At 34.7% G+C, this 27,312-nt stretch overlaps 1 protein-coding gene across 1 annotated transcript; it reads left to right on the top strand.

Annotated features, from left to right (window-relative positions):
* On the top strand, nt 1-27,294 carry LOC116163117 (acetylcholine receptor subunit alpha-like). The gene is made up of 13 exons (XM_031476966.1): nt 1-209; nt 12,014-12,106; nt 16,142-16,281; nt 23,952-23,996; nt 24,137-24,246; nt 24,882-25,062; nt 25,230-25,345; nt 25,672-25,840; nt 25,904-26,040; nt 26,130-26,285; nt 26,333-26,467; nt 26,511-26,739; nt 26,981-27,294. The coding sequence occupies exons 2-13, from the start codon at nt 12,058-12,060 to the stop codon at nt 27,176-27,178; spliced, it is 1,665 nt and encodes a 554-aa protein (XP_031332826.1). The 5' UTR covers nt 1-209; nt 12,014-12,057; the 3' UTR covers nt 27,179-27,294.
* The last annotated feature ends 18 nt before the right edge of the window (nt 27,295-27,312 follow it).

The raw sequence follows: 27,312 nt of genomic DNA on the forward strand, positions 1-27,312 counted from the left end.
TAGCGGGCGTCGCGGTGCTCAAGATGTGTTCAGATGCATAGGTAGTATTTTTCATTCACGTGTTATGGAAGCTATCGCTTTTTTATCGTGCAACTAATTTTCGCTGGCGGCATTACTTTTTTTTTAAAATATTCTGGTGTACACCCATTTGACATGATTAATGAACGTCTACTTATGAGAAACTTATACCATTAGATACACAACGCGTGGTAAGTTGAAGTGAACGATTTGTTTAAATGCTGCACTAAAAAGTAGATAAATTATATTGTCACAAAATGTAGAGAATGAAATTAGGTGCTAAATGCAAAATGATTGTTTTGACGTTTTGTAATACGTTGTAATGAGTTGTTTACAAGTGAAAATCATAACATTTACAGAAGAATACGTTTATTTAAATTATTTCCAAAATACATTTAACTCGGTAGTAGGTAGTATCATGCGAACATTAAATTAAACGAAAATGGAACATAAACATTACTTTTATGGTCTATATTACATAACACAGGTAGCATAAAAGGGTTTAAATTCATTGTTCACGCTCCAGGTCAATAGACATTTCGCATTTCAAGAAAATACACTTATTCACGCAATAATTTTAATGAATTTTTAGTAACCTATATCAAATAATTTTAAAACAGTGATCAGAAATGAATTCCAGCTTCAATCTTTGGATATGTACATATTTTATTATTATTTATTTTTAAGTGGGCGCGGTTTTATTCGGCAAGGTTCCTTTACCAACTCAATCCATTACGAACTTGAAAATATTTCCAGGCACGAATCTGGAATTCAACCCGCTACCAGCTGGACCCTTGTCTATTCCACAAAGCTAGGGTGGCCGGTAGAAAATGTCAAACACTTATTTCATTGAAGAAACATATAATCCGTTTGGGCTAACAAAAACCTAACTTTCGTTAGGAAAAGCACTCAGCAAAACCAATTTTATTGGTACAAAAGCCCACCACGATTACTGAATGGAGATGAAGCTACAGCCAATAGGGTAGGTACACTGAAAGAGATGTAACTGACACGACGTAACATTTCTGTAATCTTGCAACAATTTGTAGGTTACTCTAACTGCAATCAGCGCAGGATAAATGAATAAATGATAAATTTTCAGTATGAATAGACGATAAATACTAAAGTTTATTAACATTTGTAAGAGAGTTAATTGAAAATAAACCGTGTGTAATAATAATAATAATAATAATAATAATAATATGATTTATTGCCCAACAGAATCAAATTCCAATTATAGGACAATGGATGTAAAAATCTTTAAATCGTCAGCGAATAATAAGGTGTTACAGGAAAGTAGAGAAGGCAAATCATTTAAAATAAAGTACTGGGTGATTCAAAATGACTGCAGACAGTTAGTTTTTGAAAAAAGTAGCGTTTATAGACAGTCTCCATTTTTCGAGTGCCACTATGGGAATCTTGCTTACCTTAAGAGATAGAGAGTTGGTTCAAAGAATTTTCGTGTTGAGTAATAATATGAAAAGAAACTTAAAATATCTTTAGTAGTTTTAAAAATATGGCAAAAAAACGAAAATTTCTAATTTTAATTTAATTTTTTTATAGTAAAGTAATCGTACTAAACATTTCTAATTAACACATTATTCAGACACTTTTTAATGGAGATTTCGAATATGGCATCCCATTTTTAATAACTTTTAAGATGACGGAGAAATACGTAGCAACTTTAGTTTTTCTTATGGGCGTCTTTTTAAATTTCGACATTTTGAGATTACGTCTTTTTTTCTCTTTACAACGATATATCACACATGATGGTTCAGTATCACATTTTTCCTAAAAATTCAATTTTTAATGTTTTGGGAAGAGTGCTTTGAAAAAACAAAACGTTCTTTCATTGTGAATAAAAGTTTGACAGTTTGATCCATCTGTCTGGTTGCAGCGTTGGAACTAGTGTTGAGAAAATTCGATTTTCATCTGAACAGAATTGAACCTTCGTTTTGCAAGAAAAAAAATTGTGGTTCAAATTAGAACAAAATACATAAGAATGAATAATATTTTCGCAATAAAACCAGCACAAACGTAAATGAAACTAAGTACTTGAAATAAGTCAACCTTTTGTTCACAACAAAAGAACGTTTTGTTTTTGCAAAGCACTCTTAGCAGAAAATGAAAATTGCAATTTTAGGAAAAATGTGATACTGAATCACCACGTGTGATATATATCGTTGTAAAGAAAAAAAAGTTAAAAAGTAATCGTAAACGATTTACATAAAGCGCATTTCCACTTGCATTCATTTCCCATTTGTAAGATGCAACTTCTGTTAAAATCGTAAAAATTCGGCCACAAATATGAAAGATAGCGTTGCACATGAGCAATCCATTTTTGACATGCTATTTCAATTTCAGTTTATAAGAAGAATTTCATTTCAATGCTTTTCTAAATAAAAAAGTTGGAACTGCGCATGCGCAAACCTAAATTTTGAAACTAATGTTAGATTTTTCTTTGTTCCAAGCGCCAAGGTATCAAATTTCACTTAAATGGCTCCATAGATAAAAAAAGTTGGCACTGCGCATGGGCAAAATTTTTAAACTGGCGCTAGATTTTCCTTTATTCCAAGTGCCTATGTATCAAATTTCATTCAAATACTTTTATAAGAAAAAAAGTTTGCAATTCGGTTTATAAATGGTCGAGATGCGAAAAGGGCACTGTGAATTTTGAATCGATTCGACTCAACTTTTGGCATTGCGTATTATATGGCTAAGGCTATGCCCATATTGAATTTCATGCAATTAAGTTCATAACTAACGGAGATGTAAAAGCGACCGGACATTTCTAAACAAAATTATCGTTCACACGGACAGATAGAGGGACAGACAGGCAAAGGAACAGACGGACAGACTAACAGACAGACTACAGACAACAATACAAAATTATAAATGATCTCTAGGATGGTTAATAAACGGCAAAAGTGTAAAATTATGGAACATGTAAAAAACGGTTTGTTGGTTTTTTTTACAATAACTTTTTTAGCAATAAACGCAGAAAAATTCCTTCCTTGGTGCAAGCCTCGACACCATAACGAACCAAATAGCGAAAAAAGTAGAACAATAGTTCTTAAGATAAAGAACTAGTAGCGTCGCAAAACGACCGGCGTACGGACGGACGGACAAAGTGGCCACAATAGCGCATTTTTTTAATTTTTGTGGAAATGCGCTAAAAAGACGTAATCTCAAAATGTCAAAATCTAAAATGGCGCCCATAAGAAAAATTAAAGTTTTCACGTGTCTCTCCGTCATCTTAAAATTTATTAAAACGGGATTCCATATTCGAAATCTCCATTAAGAAGTGTTAAATAGCGAAAATCTTTTTTTTGCGATTTTTCAAAACTTTGAAGATATTTAAAATTTAAATAATCAACAATTAAACTTCATATACCAGAACACGTCAAGAAAATAAAATTTCTTACAAAACCCACTACAACCGAGATCAGAATCCCCTACAATTCTTACCACTCTCCACATATTAATACCACAGCCATTAATTTTTACATTAACTGACTTATTAACACACCGCTAGATACTTATCACTGCAATCTTGAACTAAACATCATAAAACAAATAACCGAAAACAATAATTACCCCAACAACTATATTGAGAAAATTATCCGGAAGATTGGACAAAATCCTATGTACATTTACTTAAAAAACCTGATGGCAAAAACGTCACACTTCTTTCACCTGCAAGATTTTTGAAACCATGCTTAAAAATACAATGGTGAGTCGACTGAAAACTTTCAACCTGAGAGCTAGCCCGGATGTCGCAAAGGACGATCTACCATCGATAATTTGATAAATTGTTGAAAATAGAAGAGTCTTTTAGTAAGAAATAAGAACTCCTTGCTATTTTTATAGACGTCGAAGAAGGCTTCGACAATGTCAACAGCGACCTACTTATAGCCAAACTAGCGAGCCTTAAAGTGGTACAAACCAATAGTATTTACTGACTTTTTGAAAGATGAAATTAGAACATACAAAGGCGTTCCACAGGGTGGCGTGTTGAGTCCCTTACTCTACACTTTATATGTATCCTCTATTTGCAAAAACTTGCCTAAAAGTGTATAATTTCCCGATGACATAGCTCTTTAAAAAACTCATCGAATAATCTATTTCAATAATTGTTCACTGTAATCTATTGGAAATTGGCCTAAATGTTGCCCCTCATAAGACTGAATAGCAAAAATTAACATCCGAAAAGATTGAATTAAAAGTTATTAATACAACAATCTTTTCAAATGATGAATATAGATTTTTAGGCTACATTTTCAACCCCGAATATACTTTTAAACATCATGTCAAATATGTGCAAAAAAGATGCTTACAATAGTTACAAAACACAATACAAATACACTCGAGGTACCTGGTGACTGACCCAAAAGCGACTTTTTATAAATGTGTCATATGAGCGAGGATTGAATACGGAAGATTCAGGATGTCTTAAATTGAGTAGGATAATATGCCTATCTTTGTTACTGTTATACTTATTGATTCGGTTAATTGGCAAAGTTGCGTAGTTTTTGATGCTGCTGGATACTCCGATGCGATATTTTGAAAAAATAATTCGTTTCGTTGTTGGAAAAAAGTGAAAATCGTCATTTTTAAAATGTGGAAAATGGAAAATGTGGAAAATGGACGCCATATTAGATTTTTGGCTAGTTTAGTGGCCGACTTGTCTGTCTGGACTGTTAAGTTTCAGTGTAGTTGGGGGTGGCCGGTATTTTTCTAGGGGAGGGGGGGCTTAAGAAGTTTTTGATAAAGACTGCCCTTGTAATTTTTCTAACGGAACCATCAACCGTAACTTCCAGGGGGGGGGCAAACCATGTTCTAGGTGTAAGGTGGGGATTAGTCCCCCTTGGCCACCACCTAGCTACGGGCCTGGTTTTTGCGTCTAATAATGTGGGAAAGTTAGTTAAAATTTTTCCGGAACAATTAAGTGGAACAGTGACCAAATAATAAAGTTTTTAAATGTGTATGAGAAATATGAGGTACTATTAAGAGAAATGACAGAAACAGAAAACATTCCGTGTACTGATACTAGTCCAGCAAATTAAACTTTTTATAAAAGAAAATTGTGGATGGAACTTTGCCAAATGGATATGTTAAACATATAACAAAAACAAAAAGTATGTGAGCAAGAGGGTGAAAAGGGGTGAAAATTTAGTGTAAACGGTCATTCCGTTTTCAAAAATTCCCGTATAGTATAGTTCAGCATACACAATTATTTCATTTGAATGTTTCAATAATACTATCAAGGAACAAAGTCTCTGTTCAAACAATGAAATGCAGTTTCTTTTGTAAACCAAGAAAATGGCACCAAATAGAAGTCCTTACGAAAAATCGCTGAAGGACAATTATTTTTATTTGAAGAAAAAAGTTCTTTGCCGAAAAAAACGAATACTTTGGAATCCTCTTCATTTGTAGTTATTTGAATCATAAAATAGTATATTTTAACCAAGTCTCGATAAAAGAAAATCATTTTTGCGGAAATGAATAATAAAAAACAAAAAACCCGGTTGAAAATGGGTGAAAATCGTATGACTGCAATTTCCGGCAAAAGTTGAGATTAGACACAAAAGTGTTCAATGGAAATGTTGTAGATCGTGAAAAACTGACATAACCTCAAAATAACCGAAAAAACCGCGGAAACCTTGTTTTTTATTGTTCATTTCCGCAAAAATGATTTTCTTTTAACGAGACTTGGTTGAAATATAGGTACTATTTTATGATTCAAATAACTACAAATTTTTTCAATATAAAAATTTAGAGGTTTCCGAAATAATTGTTTTTTTCGGCAAAAAACCTTTTTTCTTCAAATAAAAATTGTCCTTTAGAGATTTATCGTAGAAAGTTCGATTTGTTCTTTTCTCTTCGTTTGTATCTATACTTTTTGATGAAATACAAAAATTATAGTCTATTAAAGAAGCTCAAGAAACGAAAAGACTCCAAAAACCACTCCAGCAACATTGAATATTCTAGTAATGTTGATAATTTGTTTAAATTTTGGAAATTGGTCAAAAACTGATTTCAGCATTTGATTCTACGGGAAAAAATACAAAAGAAACTACATTTCATTGTTTGAACAGAGACTTCGTTTCTTGATAGTATTATTGTCGAATTTCTTATGTCCCAAAGTACCTCATATTATAATATTTTTTTTTATTTTTGACAATTCAGCTGACACTGCTTATCGTCTGGATATTTAACATGTAAAATAAGTAGGTATATAACAATCAAAACATATGAATAAAATATAAAACAAACACATCAATAAATATAAAACAAACAGTATTAACATAAATGAAGGGTTATGGGGCAAGCATAAACTCTTCGGCACTGTAATAGCAATTTGATATAATATATTTTTTTAATGTTCGGTTAAATTCCCGTAATGGCAACTTTTTTATTTCTTTATTTAATTTATTATAGAGCGAGAGATCAAGTGAGTTACTTTTTGACAAACATAACCTGTACACGAGTGGTAAAAGTTGTTCCTTATATCTTGTATTTTGCTCGTGATGCCGCTTATCCGAGATTGGTTTACTGTGAATTACTCGTGCATGTATTTTAAGTAGTACTTGATATACAGGGTGGTGACTTGCGTAACGCATCATAGGGATTTCAATGTAAAATTCATAACATGCAATTATTGGCTCCCCAAATTATTTTAGAGCAAAAATGTATTAAGGTTTTTTGTAGAAAAAAATTTTTTACGTCAATCAACCGTATTAGTTTTCAATTTTTTGCATAATAAAGACGGAAAATTGGAAAAATAAAACTCCCATCTTTTTCAATAATCTTTGATGCCATGGAATTTTATAATACAAAAACTACGCCAATATCCGTCATGCCATGGAATGTCTGCTATAAAACAAATCAAATTCTATCAAAAAGTATTATATTTAAAACAGCGAATTCAACATAAAGAAAGACCAACTTACTAAAAATATAACAATTTACAATAAATATTCGAATAAGTCACCATTCGCTGCAAGACAGTAACCAAGGCGATCATAAAATCCATTTCGAACTGGTGCTAATTGATAACTGAATATCTTTTTGTTTTAGAAAATTCCATGGCATCGCAGATTATTGAAAAGATGCGGGTTTTATTTTTCCAATTTTCCGTCTTTATTATGCAAAAAATTGAAAACTAATACGGTTGATTGACGTAAAAAATTTTTTCCTACAAAAAACCTTAATACATTTTTGCTCTAAAATAATTTGGGGAGCCAATAATCGCATGTTATGAATTTTACATTGAAATCCCTATGATGCGTTACGCAAGTCACCACCCTGTATATACATACATGGTATTGGCATAACTTTTAATTCTTTAAAATAGTCACGACAATGGTCTCTAGTCCCAAGTCTAGCTATGATGCGTATTGCTTTTTTCTGCAACCTAAATACTCGTAATGCACACGCAGTTCCGCCCCACAAAATAATACTATAGTTTATTATGGAGTAGAATACTGCAAAATAGCAGCTCAATAATGTAGCGCCATCTAATGATTTTCGCAATTGTCTTAAAAGGTAAATATTTCCTGACAGCTTCATACAAAGTTTATCGATGTGAGCCTCCCAGTTCAGTTCATTATCAATAAGTATCCCCAATAACTTTACATTTGATCTGTTATTTTTATTTTTTGTTGTAGTAAAAGTTATTTTTTGCATTTTATTTGGATTGTTTTTTAATTTGTTTGTAGTCAACCATTCCTGTGCTCTCTCTTCAATTAGACTTACGCTGGATGTTAATTGTTCTTTATCCATAGCGGAACATCATCAGCATATTGAATGCATTTGTGAGGATGAATTATATTTGATAGATCGTTTATATACAATAAGAACAATACCGGTCCTAGTATCGACCCTTGCGGTACTCCATACAGAATGGGTTCAGTGCTAGATGCGAAATTATTATAAGAGACACATTGCTTTCTATTTGTCATATAAGATTGGAATAGTTGCAATGGTTTACCACGTATCCCATAGTGATTTAATTTTTGTATTAATATGGATGGTTGCACACAGTCAAAGGCTTTCGATAGATCATAAAGAAGCGCTATTGGTATTTCTCTATTTTCGAGAGCCCCAATTATATATTCAATTAAGGAAAGTACTGCTTTTATAGTAGAATGCTGTGGTCTAAATCCAAATTGACTATCGCTAAGTATACAGTGTTTAGTTAAAAATTCCATTGGACGATTTTTAATTAAGATTTCGGCAACTTTTGAGAGTGTTGGTATTATTGAGATTGGTCTATAATTATCTTTTAAAGTTTTATCACCTTCTTTAAAAACAGGAATAACTCTACTTATTTTAAAGCAGGATGGAACTCCACCTTCCAAGAAACAATCGTTCAGTAGGTCAGTGAAAAAGTTACCAATGATGTCTATCGAGTTTTGTAGTACCTTACCGTTTATGCCATATACGTCCAGACTATTCGTTTTTCCTAGCTTTTTTACCGTATTTACAACCTCTTCATATGTACAAGGTGATAAATAAAAAGAGCTTGAAGGAGAACGATATTTATTTAAATAATCCGCAACCTGATTACTCGATGCGGGGATTTCGCTAAGTACCTACTTTACTGGCAACTGTCACAAAATGGGAATTTAACTCATTATGTGATAGCATAATTTCAGTTGGCTTCACTTTATTTCTTTCCATATTAATTAGTTTCCAACCATCTCTACTTTTATTCTTGGACGCACTAATAAAATTTTCATAAGCTTCCCTTTTTGAAACCACTATACATTTCCGATAATTGCATCTTAGTAACCTATATCTTTGAGCATGTAATAGGTCCCTGGTAACATCTGCTCTTATTTTTGCTGCATTCACTAAATCTCGCATTTTTTTCAAATTATTATTAAACCACGTAACGTTAGAATTTGGTTTCACTATCGATCTACGACAAGGAAAATGTTGATTTACAAGAGTGCTGAGAGTATCATTAAGGAAGTTTGGGCGACTATTTACCTCGAACCCCTTGTATTTAATATCGTTCCAGTTGATTTGTGAAAGAGAAGTGCGAAAATCATTTATTCTAAAAGTTGAAAATTGTCTTTTCCATATTTCGGGTCTAGACACGATGTCCATGTGCTTTAGAAATATGTACTGACCATAATGATCGGATAGGCAACATTTCGCAACACCCGATAGATATTTATCATCGTCAATATTCGTTGCAATATTGTCGATACAAGAAGCAGAGGTGCAGGTAACACGAGTGAACTCCGAAATACAAATCTTAAGGTTATATGTGCCAAAGATGTTTATCAATTGTTTTACCGTCTTATCAGGTCTATTAAAACATAAATTAAAATCGCCTAGTATTACGATATTCTGAAAATTATTACAGAGATCATGCAGTAATTGATCAAGATTCTGAATAAAAATTTCCGCCGACCCATCTGGGGGACGATATAATACAATAATTAATGTTTTATTAGAAACTATCTCAATACCGCAGAATTCTGCATGCATTTCAACAACGTATTTTTGAAGTTGTACGGGCTTAAAATTTAAAGTTTTCTTTAAGAATATGCTTACCCCACCATGAATATGATCAGTCCTAGAGTAAGAATCACCTAAACAATACGAATAAATGTTGATCATCTCTAATTGAGTTTTAGTCATCCAGTGTTCTGAAATACAAACAACATTGAAATTATTGTCCTCTAGAAATAGATTAAATTCGTCAATTTTATTCGATAAACATTGTATATTGATGTGATAAACGCTGAAGTTATCATCACACTTCGTCCAGGGAATCTCTCTTGCAGTGGTGTCAGGCGCTTTTGAAAAAACCGCGCTACCTTGACACCTTCTGGCCACAAACTTTCTCATACACATTTAAAAACTTTATTATTTGGTCACTGTTCCACTTCATTGTTCCGGAAAAATTTTAACTAACTGGAAAGATTTAAATTGTAAATAATAATAATAATAATAAATCATTGAAAATGTTTTTTGAAGAGTATATGGCTCACTTCAAAAATAATCGTGGGGATAAATGTAGCGTTGCAACACGTAATGCTTGAAGATACGCGTATTATACTCCACTCCTATTTATCTGGTTAAGTAAGTAGTAAAAGTTTTAATGATTCATTATGAAGGAGGTCCATTAGACCAATCAGATCTCGTAAACTCACACTTGTAATTGGTATAAATAGAGTCGCATTGATCACGACAGCTTTGCAGGTGTTTTTGTTTTACTTTTACAGCAATGATCGTACTTTGTCTTTTACGTCCAAGGCACTCCTAGGTATTTTGGTCAAATTGTGAAGATGTCCAGAATTTATTAAAAATTAAAATCATTTATTATCTAATTCAGTAAAAACTTCAAAAGGGTATATTTCAAACTATTCGTGTAATCTCTGTACAGTGTAAAGGATGTGGGTGGTGAATGTATATCGACCAAATATATATTTGGAATTTGGGCAATTTTTAAAAGAAGTAACCAGATTAAAGCTTACAAAGCATCTTGCTTTTTATTAAAGAAACGATACATAAGTACTTTATCTAGCCACAAAATACGTCGTTTGCTTACAAATAGTCCATTATTATTGTCAAAACATGGCAATATGTTGTTAATTCTCACTTCTACGACAAAGTTGACAGTTTAGTTGTTTTGCGAACTTTTTTTCATTTCGCGAAGTAATAATACGGGACAAACTTTGTTATAGAATTGAGCGGTGGCATCCAATCTTGCTTTTATACCATTTTTCTCAACACTGCTATATAAAATGTATGTAAAAATTCAAAAGCAATTGTTTTTTTCTTATGTAAATGTTATAATATCCACAAAAATGGTCAGTATTAGTTATTAAGACACTTTTATGCCAGTTAAGCTCACTGAAAGGACGTAAAGCTCAACAATACCGAGATTAGATTATTCTTATGTACCAATCGCACCAGGATATGGATATGGAAAGGTTTGTAATTTAATTTTATAACAAAAAACGAAAACAATTAATAATCGCGTTGTAGACCGTCATAAAACGAACATTTATTCAATGATCGTAGGCTTACATAATTCGCGTGGCTCTAACCGTTTGCCTCAAATACATTATTCAAGTCGACATGCTTTAGAAGGTTTTATTGAGTTACTTTGGTCGTAAAGAAATAAAACCGTATAGGCACAGAAGATGCAATACCAATTTGGAAGCTTTCCCTTAGATCTCGATACATTAAATAGTTGAAATACCGTTGTAGGTAGGTAGGTATATATTTTTAATATTGCATAACAATACCTACGAGATACCCTTTTAATCTGAAATGCCGTATACTATAGACGTTCGTTTTGTGATGGAAAAAAAACATTTCCCAAAGTTAACTATGCCTTACTCATTAGTGTACCTAAAGATCAATATAAAATTGAAGCATTATTTATAAATCAAAGTCCACTAACCACAACAATGGTTGTTGGAAAACGAATATATCTCATCGAATACGTAGACAATGCCGGTGATCGATATATGCTTCTTGATTGAGAGAGGCTTTTCACTCTGAGAGGGTTAAACGTTTCATCTCACTCACTTGTACACTCCAGCTTTCGCAGATACTGAATCCACTTTAAATCTCTAACATCACATTTAGCATACACCCCAAGGTTCGCGTTTCAGTAATAAACCAAAAGAGCTAATGGAACGGGAATTTTAATTTACTTCAAATTCTTTTCAAAAGTTAGGGCTGTTGCATGGCTTTCTTTTGTAAACGACCGGATCCATATTTTCGAAGTCTAAAAAGTGTACAGGAAAGAAAGCAATTTTGTCATACCACCCACCTGCTTTAGTAATTCTATAGGCTCACTTAACATATATTTTTAAGTACCTTTGAATTTGAGTAGGAATTCTTATGCAAAGTTTAGGTATAGCCGACTAAAACTGTAAAGAATATCAATTCTTCTGACGGAACAAGCTATTGCTAATGTAAAGTTGGTTTAAAATGTGGTTAATTTTGACTTTTTTTTTAGGAAATTGACGGAGCACAATGCGGATATGACGTGACCATGAAAGTATGAAGAGCCTAGTGGGGATCATGTGGATCGTCCTAGTGCTCATATCAGGTTAGTCTTTTTAGTCAATAGAAACACTCTTTATTTAGGTTTGTTACAATAATATTGTTCTACTTTCCTTCACCATAAGGCAAAAGGTTGGGAAGGTGTTGCTCAAAAACGTGGTTCAAAAACGGTCTCAGAATTACCTACTTCAAATTTTGGTGACGTGAAGAAATTGTATAATAATTAATACCTATTTTATTTTGTTGGGATTAGAGGGAACCGAGACATATTTTTTTCGGAACGAACCACCAATGTTCCAAAAGGTTTCCATCCAATGAAATCGCGCGCTCGCAAAAGAGGTGTCGCGAAACATCGCGTGCGATCGCCAGCCGTCGTGCAACCAATTAAATAGCGCGTTTCTAACCTACACTACCAGCGCTCACTAGCCTGGATCGTCGTTTCAGCGCTTCCTTAATAGCACTCCCAGCCTACATGCATCGTCTTTCAGGGTTTTTTAAACATGAACGTTATACGGGGTCGCTGATAAGTCTGGAAACGGTCAATTATCGAGGCAAATATACAAGATATGAAGAAAAGTTTTGTGGTTCGTCAATGTCTACTAGGCAGTAGTAATTTTAATGATACAGGGTACGCCATAAAGGCGTGGCACACCAAAATTGCATTTTTTCTAATGGAACACCCTGTACGTTATTCGATATTTCGGTTCTTCTCTTAATGTTAAGAAAAATTTCTAAGTAGCATATAATAAACCTAAATTCAATTGTTTCCGGGCTCGAGCTTTCAAAATTACCGCCGATTAGTTTGGAGACGCTCATTTATCCGGGAAAATACATATACGAGGTATCAAAAAAGGTTTATACAATGGTTTTAGGGTTCTTCAATGTCTACCGGTCCCTTTGAACTGAAATAAAGTAAATCTCGTCATTACCAAAACTTTTTTATTATATTTTATATAATCACCTTGGACCAATAATCCAGTATGCTACATCTCTCCCTTAATATAATAAAACTTTAATTAATTATTTTTTTGTTTTTTCTAATATTTCAATAAATCTTCACTAGGTATTTTCCTTTTCTCCTTTTATCGATAGCCCTCCTCTTTAACTTCCTCGTCACAGATACTTATACTGGTATTTTTGAGGTTGGAAATCTTACGGAAGAAGAGTTCCGAAGACGTTTTTCTGTCACAGAATGTGCTGTTATACATCATTCAGTAATTCAGAAGTTCTTGTTACCAATTCGTCCTCATGGAATGACCAATCTTCAGTCGTTCAAAATGTCTCTGTTCTGCTTTTCTACTTCTCCATTTTGAGCGCCTATGGCAGACTCTGAAGAAATCATAATCTGTACTGGCTTATTTTGCTGCAAATTCAACTGTATCGCTTAATGATATTCAAAGAGACTTAATTTTTTTTATCAATTTGCTACAAGAAGTAATTAAAACATGGAATATCTCGGAAACCGTTTGAAGCAGCTTTTGACATTTTGTATCAAATTAAAGGTCTCGGAAAAAGGAAAACAACAGTGAACAACAAGTTGTAAATCAGCGTATGCATGTTGAAAGCGCTTTTTTGGTAATACCGATCAGTATTTTATTAGCGAAGTTTAAAATTATCTATCTCATGAGTAATCTAACTCAAAATAAACTAGAGCCGGCACATCTACACTATAGCAGAAAGCTTTTAGTAAAAATTTGAAGTCTCTTGCTATTGTAATTGCTGAGATCTCAGCCGGACAGCCATCCAGCCAGATTATAGTGAATATAATAGCGTATTTTTTTCAAAAATGCGCTAAAAAAGGGGGGTGCCATTTGGAAAAATGTAAATATTTAAAAGTTTAGAGCTTTGAAAAAGTGACGTAGTCTCCCTTTTTTAGACGGTTTCGTATACCATAAGAAACTTCGATCTTTCCTCAATAAAGCATTAAAAATTATTTTGCAATATCTCTTACCGTTTTCAAACAATAAATTTTTTAAATTACCGCTAATTCAATTTTTGACTTAAAAACTTGAATATCGACGAAGCCCTTGGAGCAAAGGGTCAACTATGGGGTATCGTTGTACTCCAAATTCGACGTAGAATCCTAAAATGTAGAAAAAATAGGGAGCCCCTATTTAAAATAACAAAGTTGATGGCTACTTCGGGCATTTGCAGAAATATTTATTTTTCAAAAAAATTAACACTTCAAATAAACCAAAAAAATGGCATCGATCTTGAGCACTGTACGTTCACACATGTGACTAGGTCCATTGCCACTTAACTCGGACAGTTCAAGCGAACGAATGGTATGATGATTACTCAAATCGGAGAATAATAAACCACTCTTATTTCGTAATGGCAACGAATGAGTTAAATAAGGCTCTTAAAACTTTCACATTAAACAAATTAGACAGAAACAAAGAAAACTAAATAGAAACTCGAAACTGACACATTTAATTTCATTTTGACACGCGAACTTCATTATGTTCTTCCAAAAGTTTTATTGTAAAACAAGCACTTTCTTAATGATGGTACTTGGTAGTCACAATTTTAGGGGTTTTGTTTCTTTTTCCACTTCTTAAGGTTTATTTGATTTTAAAAGACAAATTTTAATTTAAGCAATCCACTTAAACAATACCCGGGACGACATTATTCTCAATGTATGTCTTAAATCTACCATCCAATTTAATTAGATAATGTTGATAATGTATCCTACGGATGACTGCCGATTATATTTTGCTAAAGAAAAAAGCAATATTCAAGCTTCTGTTAATAAACAGAGAAAAGATATTCGTCTTGGTCAACATATTGCACTAGAGTCAAGGGTTTAAATGCTTTATAGCAAGAGAGTATCGGAAGATAATTTGACATAGATTATTTTGTAAACAAAAAATACACCTCACGTAGAATTACCAAGCTGCTCTTGTTCAAAATCGTGACAACTACCATTATGTAATGCCAATAACTTAAAGTGTACAAGCTCATGCAAACTGCCAACTTGTGAAAACGTCACTGAAGAAGAGGATGAAGTAGCAGTAGTGATAAATTGTAATTACCGTTATAAATTAAATCCATTTTTAAACTGTCGTAAATGTATTGTTAATTAATTGTAAATAAATAATCGACGTAATTAAATTTACGTTACAGTATGTAAGGGTGTGTATAAATAAGAATCACTTTATTGCCGGCATTGACGCTGAGCGTAACTTAATTAAACGACAGATTAAATACTCTGCATTTTATTAATCTAATAGATCCTTAGGCTATTCTCTAACTACTAAAATTCAAATTAATCGATTCCTTTCGAAGAAAGTAGTCCTTTACTGGACTACTATTATATTTAGTAAAATGAAGCCCTATATTAAGGACGCAACCCAAACCAAGCTAACTTTTATCAACAGTATCTGCAGAAAAAATGCATCTTTCTACATAGCCTATTAATAAAGGAGTAACTACATAGCTAATCTTTATGATAAGTAAGAAGAAAAAAATATGTGGAGCAATTGGTTTTATTAACACTACATAACACACGTTTAAACGAGTTCTGAAACTGTTATTACGCATCTGGGGGTAGCATGTTCCTTAAAAAGCAGTTTTTTGAGTTATTATGTCGGCTGTACATAATCTTTTTTTTCATTTTAAGATAAAACGAGCAAAAATTGGTGAATTAGACTGTCATTAGAATTCCTATTTCGAATATGACATATAATCACATTAAGTCCCGGTTCTACAATTACACCTATTCGCAGAATAAGGTATTCTTGTAACAACTGCCATAGTAACATGTATCCTATTGGTTGATGTAATGGTAACCAACGCAACGATCGACTTTTGTTCTATGTATAGCTTTTTCTCGGATTGTAGAATCGGCCCTTAAGGTGTTTTTTTTCGGTGATTGTGATTGATTTGTATAACAGAGGCAGTAATGAAAACACCAGAGCTTATTTACCAAAATTCAAATTTTTGAATCTTAAAAGATATCAGATGAGAACAACATGTGCGTTTTTTAAGTACTTCTTACGGCCATATGTCAGTCATCATGGTTTGGGTACTGATTTTAGAAGAAAGAATTTTAATAAATTTCACTTTTCTTTTGTTTCAGGATCTTCGGGTAATCCAGATGCCAAACGTCTCTACGATGACCTCTTATCAAATTATAATAAATTAGTACGACCCGTTGTCAACGTTACCGACGCACTTACTGTTAAAATTAAACTCAAGTTATCACAACTCATCGATGTTGTAAGTAGTACATTAATTTTTTAGTGAAAGTGCCTCATTCTTTCGTCCGTCTGTCCGTCGTTCCGCGCTAAAGCTCAGTCCCTAGACGGGTTTTCGCTATATGAAAGCTTGTACGCGTACCAGATGTGCAACTGTGCAAGATTAACTTATTTACGCACCGATTTCCTTGAGAAAACGGCCAAACTCAATTGCTCTATGCCTAAGAAGTGGTCTATGTGCATAACGAGCAAACATATTGTTACCCAAAAGATGCCGAAATCGTTATTTGTGCAGTAATTTTCTTGGAAAAAGGAATTTGAGTTTCTTCTTTCATTTTTTTCTCAGCAACCATAAGAGTTACACGTCTTTGAATAGGTTTTCGGGTATGCCCTATCCGATTTTGAAAAATTTTTCAAAATTCTTACCACGAAAGGGCGCATCCCTACTTGGGGGTGCGAAAAAATTCTGATTTGAACGAAATTTGGTATCTGGGGGTTTTTGAACATGAAAATGACGAATCTGGAATTAGATTTTGAAAATTCGAAAAAAAAGTTCCACTGCAATTCTGGCCGGACAACGAAAATGGAGAGAAATCCACGAAATTTGTTGTGTACATACTTAATGAGTTAAGGCACAAAATTGTCGAACAGTTTTTTTTAACTTTTTAAACAAAAGTTATACTCATTTGAAGATTGGGCCTTCGGCCCCCGCCTATTAATGAGTAATCTAATTTCACATGTAGTTAATTGAAAATTTCGCAAAAAAAATAACGATTTAAGTCGATATTACGATACTTGCAATAATGCTTATTGATTGTGATGGAACTCAACTTAAATAGCATTTTCCCACCACCCGCAGCCATGGAATTTTTTGAATCGAATTTACAGACTTTAATACCATGATCGACATACCTATCGAATTTTTTGTGATCATTTAATTATAATATCGACTTAAATCGTTATTTTTTTTGTTCTCCATCTTAAAAATGAAAGTTCACTATAAATACACCCCAGAAAATTCGAATTCTTTAATAAAGATAGCACCCTCACATCGATCTTCTGACGTTACTTAATTCTGAGCTTAAAAAAACTTGATGGTTAGGGCTAGCTGCAGGAATTGCTTGTGAAGGATTCAGGAATTGATCAATTTTAGTCAATTTATTTCTTTGCTGCCTTTTTTGAACGTCGGTAACTGTTTCGTCCATCCAGAGGTAAATCCTGGAGTGTTAAAATTACTTAGCGGCATTCATCTTCAGTCTAAGGTTACCGTATCCAGGACCTTCAGATACCTTCTGGACTGCAGAAGGTCCCGCTAATTAACAAAGTATTTCATGTACTTTACGTAAGAGACTTGTTATTTGTCACAAATGGGAAATGAGTGGAGTTGCTTTTAGATCTATTTGAATTGGTTAAAAATTTTACCCATTAGATGTATGTATCTGTATAAAGTGTTACGCCTTTTTTTAATACTTGTGATTTGTTTAGTGCGGCGAATACTGATAATAATTGTACATTTTTTTGTATTAATCGGAATAAAAAAACTTATTTATTTATTTATTTATTTACTTTTGAGTATATCAAATTTCGTATTAAATTAAGGTCAGATTTCAATTATTAAAATTCAAGAGTTACTTCCTTTGATTGTTAATTTTTGTGTATTGTAGATATTGATCCAGATTTTTCACCTATATTTACCCTCTGAGGACAATGATTCGGAATTTTCTTCTGCTCGGTTCTTTTATTCCATGAGTTCTAGGGAAACACGGCATGTATTTTGTCTAAATTTGTAGGAACTTTTTAGCGCATTTTCCAAAAGGAAAATGAACGCTATTGTCCGCACTTTGTCCGTCTGTACCCACTACTAGTCCTCCAATTTAAGCCTTTTCGTTGTGGTTTCTATCACACAAGCGTAACATAGAAAGTGAGAAGCTGAAAATGCTCCACTGATTTTTCTGAAATTGTTGTCCCATATTTGTTAGGTATGAGAATATTTTACGAAGTTCGCAGAGTGTGCTAGTATAAATATTGACTAGGACCTACAGAGGGAATCTACAATTTATGAAAATGAAATATTAAAATTCACACACTCCTCTCTGCATCCACGTATTCGACATTTTTTTACTCGCAATTGAATTTGAAATAAAACGTCGGCAAATGGCTTAATTATACCTCAACCCAGGGAGAACCTTTTAAAGTTATATGTGTTGTTTATTTAACAAAATTACCATTCCGTCAAAAGGGATGAGATGAAAGTGACTTCAATTGAGTTTGTTTGTGCATTTGTTCCAAAACTCATTTAGTTGGAGCGCAAATTTAATGTTTGTAGCTTAAAGTTTAGTTCTTGAAACAAACGCAAATGCCATGACATGACATCAATCTGAAAGGGAACTGGACAGTGGACATTTCTTATGCATACGTTGTTTGTGATTACGTTCTCACGTTTCCATTGGTTCTGATGCTGCATTGTAGTTTGGCCCATCGTAATAAGAATGGCTTATAGATAAGTGTTTTATGTATCCGACCAAAAGAAAGATGAACTCTTCAGATACCTAAAGTTTGCGATAGGGTAACATCAGCTGCGTGAATTTAGATAATGTAACGAGTTTGCCGCTTTCGTTTATTACATTATATGATGATGCACACATGATGTTGGATGCTATTAACCCTTATCTCTCGCCAAATTGATTTAGAAAGTTACCGAAAACATCTCCTGCTTGCTTACCTAAACTGTTATTAAAAAGGGAAATTACGGTCACTTTCCGTTCAATTTAACTGAGCGTTAATAAACAGAAAATTATTCTTGACCTGAATTTCGTTGGTCACATTTTAAAATCATAATTTTGAATGTGACGACGCGCCGCATGCACAACCGGCAGCAAACTAAAACGTGTCGCACCTCTATTGGCCAGAACGGCCAACCAATGAGAGCGTAGCGTCCCTGGCAATAAACGTTTAAAAGTAGAGCTCCGAACTTTGCAAAGGGAATTTCTGCTTCGACGGCGCTTCAAGAAACAATAATCTCTCTCTTAAATCCTCCTTCGAAAATTTCCGGCCATTCCAAGCAAGAAAACATGCAAAACCATGAATTTTCATCTCTCCGGGGTTGCATAGGTACATGTTTTTGTGGGAAAAGAAGGCCGAAAGGGATCACTCCAGCACTTGTACGGGGGACCGTTCACTGTAAATTCATGAATATGTTACGAGTTAAAGGGAAGTGTGTGGTATGGGCGCAAAGAAAAAACAATCAATAAACCTCGATAAAGAAGATCTAAAAAAGTGGAAGAGCAGATGAACTTGTTTGCCAGTTATCGTGTTCACGGGCAGACAGACGATCACCATCGACTCCTCGGGGTTTGGTCCTTTAACATCATATTCTATGTTGCTTGCTTTCTTCGGTTTGGTATCTTCTTCGGAAGAATACTGCTGGGAAAGCATAGCGTTATATTAAAAAATTATTGGGATTGCAATCTTTCCTATGATTGTTAATCCATTTATCAATATTGTTAATAGTGCAGGGGTTAAGAGCCAAAATAGGTTTCAACCTTGCATTTTGTGATAACTTTATGAAACTTTCAGAGGATGTTCTAGACACCCTAAGGTTCAATGTCAGCTATGCCGCCACTCCCGCAACCCCGGACGGCACTTGCTATAGCGGGTTGCTTAAGTGCAAAGTAGCATTTCAATACCCGCCCATAAAATGGGTCAAAAATGTATGTCCAGGGTTTGTTTTGTACTTTCTTACATCTAGGAAGGTTGAAGGGAATTGTCAAATACCCAGGGAGAATTTATTTAGGGTATTTTACGTGGTTTACCTATTTTTAAGGCGCTTTTAACAGTGCGCACTAGGGAATGCAATCCCGCAGCAAAATCTCAATCCCGGTATTTGCGAGATTGTTAGTTGTTAATCCCGCGGGATCCCGGTATTTTCGGGATCTCGCAAAACTTTAAATAAATTGGCAAATAAGCATTTCTGTGCGGTTAACTTAAAATAAATCGCTAATTATCACAATATTTAACAAAAAAGTACCTTCGGCCTAACTTAGAACTTAAAAAAACCTTACCTGTAAAGCACAAAATGTCTTCTAAGGTGCCTCAAAAATCATAGTAAATTTTTAACGAAAAAAGTTTAACAATGATATAAAAAATAATTCGCCGTTATCAGTTTCATTAACAAAGTAAACAGAGTCGTCCCTTTGGTCGACAAATTCCTCAATCCCGCAAACCCCTCGATTTATGTGAGGGATTAATCTCGCAAAAATGATGCGGGATCCCGGTATTTCGGGATCCTGCAATCCCGGTATTGCATTCCCTAGTTTCTAGTCCATAACTTTGATTGAGAAGTCTAATCGAAAAAGTACGAATTGTTTTGGATTCTACGCCCCAAAATTAATAAGAAAAAGTGTTTTCCCGAGAAATTTTGGTGTAGTCGATTTTTGGTAAAAAAGGAAGGTTATACACTGCCTTTTTTTGAGCCCCGAAAAAAAAATTGTCTCAGATCGACCCGGAAAAAAATTTTCTTATAGAATGTGGCCTGTAGAATCCATAATTTCAAACAGTTCCAAGATTGGGCTACTAGTTCAAAAGTTACAGCCCTTTGAATTTTTTTTCGAAATTGGTTTCTAGTCTATAACTTTTGATTGAGAAGTCTGATCGAAAAAGTACGAATTGTTTTGGATTCTACGCACCAAAATTAATAAGGAAAAGTGTTTTCCCGAGAAATTTTGGTGCAGTCGATTTTTGGTAAAAAAGGAAGGTTATACACTGCCTTTTTTTGGGGCCCGAAAAAAAAATTGTCTCAGATCGACCCGGAAAAACATTTTTCTTATAGAATGTGGCCTGTAGAATCCATAATTTCAAACAGTTCCAAGATTGGGCTACTAGTTCAAAAGTTACAGCCCTTTGAATTTTCTTTCGAAATTGGTTTCTAGTCTATAACTTTTGATTGAGAAGTCTGATCGAAAAAGTACGAATTGTTTTGGATTCTACGCACCAAAATTAATAAGAAAAAGTGTTTTCCCGAGAAATTTTGGTGCAGTCGATTGTTGTTAAAAAAGGAAGGTTATACAATGCCTTTTTTTGAGACCCTCAAAAAAAATTGACTCAGATCGACCCGGAAAAAAATTTTTCTTATAGAATGTGGCCTGTAGAATCCATAATTTCAAACAGTTCCAAGATTGGGCTACTGGTTCAAAAGTTACAGCCCTTTAAATTTTCTTTCGAAATTGGTTTCTAGTATGGAATGCAATCCCGCAGCAAAATCTCAATCACGGTATTTGCGGGATCTCGCAAAACTTTAAATAAATTGGCAAATAAGCGGTTAACTTCTGTATTAAAATAAATCGCTAATTATCACAATATTTAACAAAAAATGATCAAAGTCCTCGTGTGAGATCCAAGGGACTTCAGCGCATTTTTGTGTGGCAGATCAGTGTTTTATTAGCCAATATTGACGCCACCATCAATAAGATCTTGCCGAAAGCTACCACGTTCACTTTGTCGGTACCATTTTCTCACTTACCGTGCACTTGCAATTCGCGTTTGAAGTTTTGACTCCACCATCAGTAAAATCCTTTGGGGGTTACCATATTCCCTTTGTCGACACCCACTTCTGATCACCCGCAACAATTCGGATTTGAAGTTTCGACTCCACCATCAGTAAGATCTCGTCGGGGGTTACCACATTCCCTTTGTCGATACACAGTTCCGACGTCCCGTTCATTCGTAATTCACATTTTGGTAGATTTCGCTAAAATCCCGGCATAAAATCGTATTCAACTTTTGGGTACTTCACATAGCTCGACCTTCTATTAGTGACACGAGAAAGAGAGACCGCGATTCGCGCTGTAAGAAACTTTTGGGCGCCCAAAGTCGACTACCCCTCGAAGCGCGCCGCGCAAAAGGTGGTTTATTTCGCCCCTAGGAAAAAAAACAACATTCCGCCACGCAGGAGTTGTGCGCGTTGACAAGATCTTCCCGACGACACCAATTTGAAAACAATCGGAGAAAAACTGTAGAAGAAGATAGATAAAAACTGAAAAATCTCCAGGTTAGTATAATACGCTCGGGGATGGCGTCCAGATGTCGTCGACTCCAAATCTTGTAGCCCCATCCCTAACATTCTTAATTACACGGCCCCGATAGTTACATGTACACTCCTTGTCTTTTTACAAGCGTTTTTCTACGGGCGCGCATTTACTGCCAGCCAGCCAGCCGACCAGCCAGCCAGCCAGCCAAAGTGAGATTAAAAGCTACTTTTTACAAAAAAAAATTTTTTGCAAAAATGCGCTAAAAAGTACCTTCGGCCTAACCTAGAACTCAAAAAAACCTTCCTGTAAAGCACAAAAACTCTTCTAAAGTGCCTCAAAAATCATAGTACATTTTTAACAAAAAAGTTTAACAATTATTTAAAAAATAATTCGCCGTTATCAGTTTCATTAACAAAGCAAACAGAATCGTCCCCTTGGTCTACAAATTCCTCAGTCCCGCAAATCCCGCGGGATCCCGCTCCATTTATGTGCGGGATTAATCTCGCAAAAATGCTGCGGGATCCCGGTATTTCGGGATCCCGCAATCCCGGCATTGCATTCTCTAGTGCGGACAGTAAAATCGTGACGGAGACCTCTTTTGGCTGCTCTATTGAATATTATATAGTTAACTATGCTCTAAAGTATTTATTGAGACTTTACAATGCCGAAAGGAAAGTTAACGATAACTACGGCACTAAAATTATTGAACCCTATCTTAAGTACACTCGCCTCCGCAGTCGCACAATTCGGTGCAGGTCACATCGGACTTGACAAAGCTGCATCTTTGTGTGCAACCTTTCTTACATCCACATTTTACTAAGATTACAAAAGCTTCTGGAAGTGGAGGTTTTAAAGTCCAGACATGCTTCCATTCTTGATCTTCACTCGAGTTTCTCCAACCTCAATCACACGGATCCGGAAGTTGCTGTTGCGCCAGGAGGCAATGTCCCCATACATGTCCTGCGAATGTATGTAGATTAAGTTTGTTTGTTGAATAAGGATTCAATTGTAAATTCATCTATTCGCCTACTTACCGCCTCTCTTAAAAAAGGTTGCACACAAATATGCAGCTGTGCCAAGTCCGACATGCCCTGCACCGAATTGTGCGACTGCGGAGGCGAGTGTTCTCAAGATAGGGTCAATAATTTTAGTGCCATAGTTATCGTTAACTTTCCTTTCAGCATTTAAATGTATCAATAAATACTTTAGAGCATAGTATAATATTCAATAGAGCAGCCAAAAGAGGTCTCCGTCGCGATTTTACTGCCCGCACTGTTAAAAGCGCCTTAAAAATAGGTAAACCACGTAAAATACCCTACATAAATTCTCCCTGGGTATTTGACAATTCCCTTCAACCTTCCTAGATGTAAGAAAGTACAAAACAAACCCTCGATATACATTTTTGACCCATTTTATGGGCGGGTATTGAAATGCTACCTTGCTCTTAAGAAACTCGCTATAACAAGTGCCGTCCGGGGTTGCGGGGGTGGCGGCTTAGCTGAAAGTGAACCTTAGGGTGTCTAGAACATCCTCTGAAAGTTTCATAAAGTTATCACAAAATGCAAGGTTGAAACCTATAACCCCCGCACTGGTCGCCGCATTTATGTTTCACCGTTGAGAATAAGTAGGTTAATTGTACTTGATTGTGCTTGTTTCATTGTTTCAGAACCTTAAGAATCAGATCATGACAACGAACCTCTGGGTCGAGCAGGTGAGTAGCCTTATCAGGGCGTTCCATCAGTGTAGACAAAGTGAATACTGTTACTACAATTAGTATGTTATTGGTCCTCTAAGCCAGATACATAGATAGCGAATGCCTTAAAGGATACTAATATATGCAACTTGTTTCAGTCGTGGTTCGATTATAAGCTGAAATGGGACCCAAAAGAGTACGGAGGAGTTGAAATGTTACACGTTCCATCTGATCACATATGGAGACCCGATATAGTGCTTTATAATAAGTCAGTTTTCGCCATTTCTTATTTGATGATATGCACACGAATAAAATGGATATAATATTCGATATTATTTCAATTCAGTTACATAATACACTCTTATTTTTATTTTATAGTAGGTACTGTTTAGCACAATGATTGTTGTTTGAAAAAAGCACTAAAATTTGTGTGCCTGTGTTTTTGTCTGTATGTTTGTCTGTGCCAGTGCAAAACAATCGACTAATTGATTTTAAAGTATTCTATTAATAGATCGATCATTTCTTTGGTAAACTATGATTTAATGGATTATTAGATTATTGATTAGTTGATTCATAGATTATTGGTGTAGTAAAATCAATCATCTGATGACACGGTAATTTGACTCAAATTGGATTTAGGTACATTTTTAGACCATTGTTCACCACCAGTTTCTAAGATCAATCAGATGGATGGTTCCTATTTAAGTAAAGCACCTTCTAATAAATCTATTCGTGAATAATATGACACAAGTTGTTTGGCAAATAGATTTATTAGCAGGTGGACACTGGACATCCCATCATTCGCAAAATCAATAAAATTTTTAAGAATCCTACGGTTTAATTAGATACATTCATAATTTTCTGAGTGATACAATTCCGCAAATGTTAATTTGCATGTTACAGTGCCGATGGCAATTTCGAAGTGACATTAGCAACGAAAGCAACTTTAAATTTTACTGGTCGTGTCGAATGGAAGCCTCCTGCCATTTACAAGTCCTCTTGTGAAATTGACGTAGAGTATTTTCCATTTGATGAACAGACTTGTGTGATGAAGTTTGGTTCGTGGACCTACGATGGATTTCAGGTTAGTTTCTTAATCTTCATTAGTATTTCATTATCAAACATGGAACGTTTTCTGGCCTCACCACTCGGCGAAGTGAACATAGTAGGTAAAAGGTACAATAAACGCGAAATTTTATTTATTGTAGTCGTTCTTTTTGGCAATATGAAACTAATTGTAATTTATTTCAGGTAGATTTACGACATGTAGATGAAGTCACAGGATCAAACGTAGTGAATTTGGGTGTGGATCTAAGGGATTTTTATAAATCAGTGGAGTGGGACATTTTAGAGGTTCCAGCAGTCAGGTGAGAATACTAATTCACTAAAGCTAGCATATTGTTAATGAGTAGACAACTATGTAACACGTCGGTTAAGAAGTTTATAAGCAAACAAGTGAGATTTCCATGGCAATCGTGGAGTTACGAATAATTAACCCACTTAATTAGAAGATTTCATTTTCTTTCCCTTATTTTTAAATTATATTGCATGTATAATAAATAAACGCGTGTATAATTGATCTTTAAAGCACTTGCAACGTTTAAAGACTTTGGTTTATACACTTGTTTGGTAATAAGAGTAAAAACTTTGAATTATTGAATTATTTTGATTATAAAAATTGAACTTGTTTCAGAAACGAAAAATTCTACACGTGCTGTGATGAACCATATTTGGATATTACGTTTAATATTACAATGCGAAGAAAAACATTATTTTATACTGTAAATCTCATCATCCCTTGTATGGGCATCTCCTTCCTCACCGTACTTGTGTTCTACTTACCCTCCGACAGTGGAGAAAAGGTAAAGTCGGCGAAGCCTGGCCTAGTTATGGGATAGTGTATTTAAATGGCCACTTTATTTCAGGTTAGCTTATCAATATCCATCCTGTTGTCGCTCACCGTGTTCTTCCTACTGCTAGCCGAAATTATTCCTCCCACCTCACTAGTGGTTCCACTTCTCGGAAAGTTTGTGTTATTTACTATGATTTTAGACACATTTAGGTAAGTTTGGAAGAGGGATTTGTGTAAAAAATAATTGCTACGGAATTTTATTTTGTTCTTGGTATACGTAGCTTTTGAATCTGTTTCAGTATATGTGTGACCGTTGTCGTGCTCAATGTACACTTTCGCTCCCCTCAGACACACACAATGGCGCCATGGGTGCGTCGAGTTTTTATACACATTCTTCCTAGGCTTTTAGTAATGCGTAGACCACACTATCAAATCGAGAGGAGAAAGTATCAATCGTAAGTAATTTACCTTAGACGTTTTCAATTTGACCTTATTCTTTTAGTCAGAGGGTAATGGTCAGAACTTGCAACGGTTTAGAATTACGAGACGCCAGTTTTTACGGCGAGTCGATAGAGTTTCTTGAAGATCCCGGGAGTCTATTTCCCAGTGCTAGCTCGAGAGATGAACTGACACCGAGGTAATGATTTTATGACGTCTATAAATTACAAAGTTCTTTACAGAGAACTAGAGGCATCGACGTTGAGCGCTTGTCGTATTCATGGGACCACTCCACCTCCATTCGGTGCAAATTTAATTGACGATTTAGGCAGTAAATTAGGACAAGATCTTCTAGAGGAAGCTCTTTGTCGCGGTTCGCATGTTTGGCATCACTGTCCGGAGGTACATAAGGCAATAGATGGTGTCAGATTTATTGCGGATCACACGAAGAGGGAAGAGGATTCTACTAGGGTAAACTGAATTATTCGTATTATTCAATATGCCGGGGGAGCACCAGCAAAATATAGTTTGTTGGAAATAGATCTAACGGATTCTATTTGCTCAATTTTTTATTGTTCCCATTAGAGAACGTACTAACAAATTCATAAATTTTCGTGACTTTTTTATGTTTTAAATTTTTTAAATTTGTCGTCACTATAAAATGGGTAGGTACTCTTTGCTATAACAACGTTAGTGTCATTTTACTTTTTAGGTAAAGGAAGATTGGAAGTACGTAGCGATGGTGTTAGACAGACTATTTTTATGGATCTTCACACTTGCTGTACTCGTTGGGACAGCAGGAATTATTTTACAAGCACCAACACTTTACGATGACCGCATGCCCATTGATGTGCAGTTATCCGAAATTGAATCGAAGACCATTAAACCACACTTAACTCGAATGCTCTAGAACCTAGTGTTGTTATACCAAAAATATTATAACGTTACCGAATTTTTCGTTAAAAGTAATGCGTAAGATAAATAAATAATGTATACTTATGTTAATATAAAAGTCGTCAACTTCGAGACCGTCAGGTACCCAAG

The sequence above is a fragment of the Photinus pyralis genome, unplaced genomic scaffold (assembly GCF_008802855.1).
Source record: "Photinus pyralis isolate 1611_PpyrPB1 unplaced genomic scaffold, Ppyr1.3 Ppyr1.4_LG2, whole genome shotgun sequence".
NCBI lineage: Eukaryota > Metazoa > Arthropoda > Insecta > Coleoptera > Lampyridae > Photinus > Photinus pyralis.

Coding starts and splice junctions, on each gene's coding strand:
- LOC116163117 (XM_031476966.1), top strand. CDS start 12,058: ATGAAGAGCCTAGTGGGGATCATGTGGATCGTCCTAGTGCTCATATCA. Junction 24,247..24,881: donor GATATAGTGCTTTATAATAA/GTCAGTTTTCGC, acceptor TGCATGTTACAG/TGCCGATGGCAATTTCGAAG. Junction 25,063..25,229: donor GGACCTACGATGGATTTCAG/GTTAGTTTCTTA, acceptor AATTTATTTCAG/GTAGATTTACGACATGTAGA.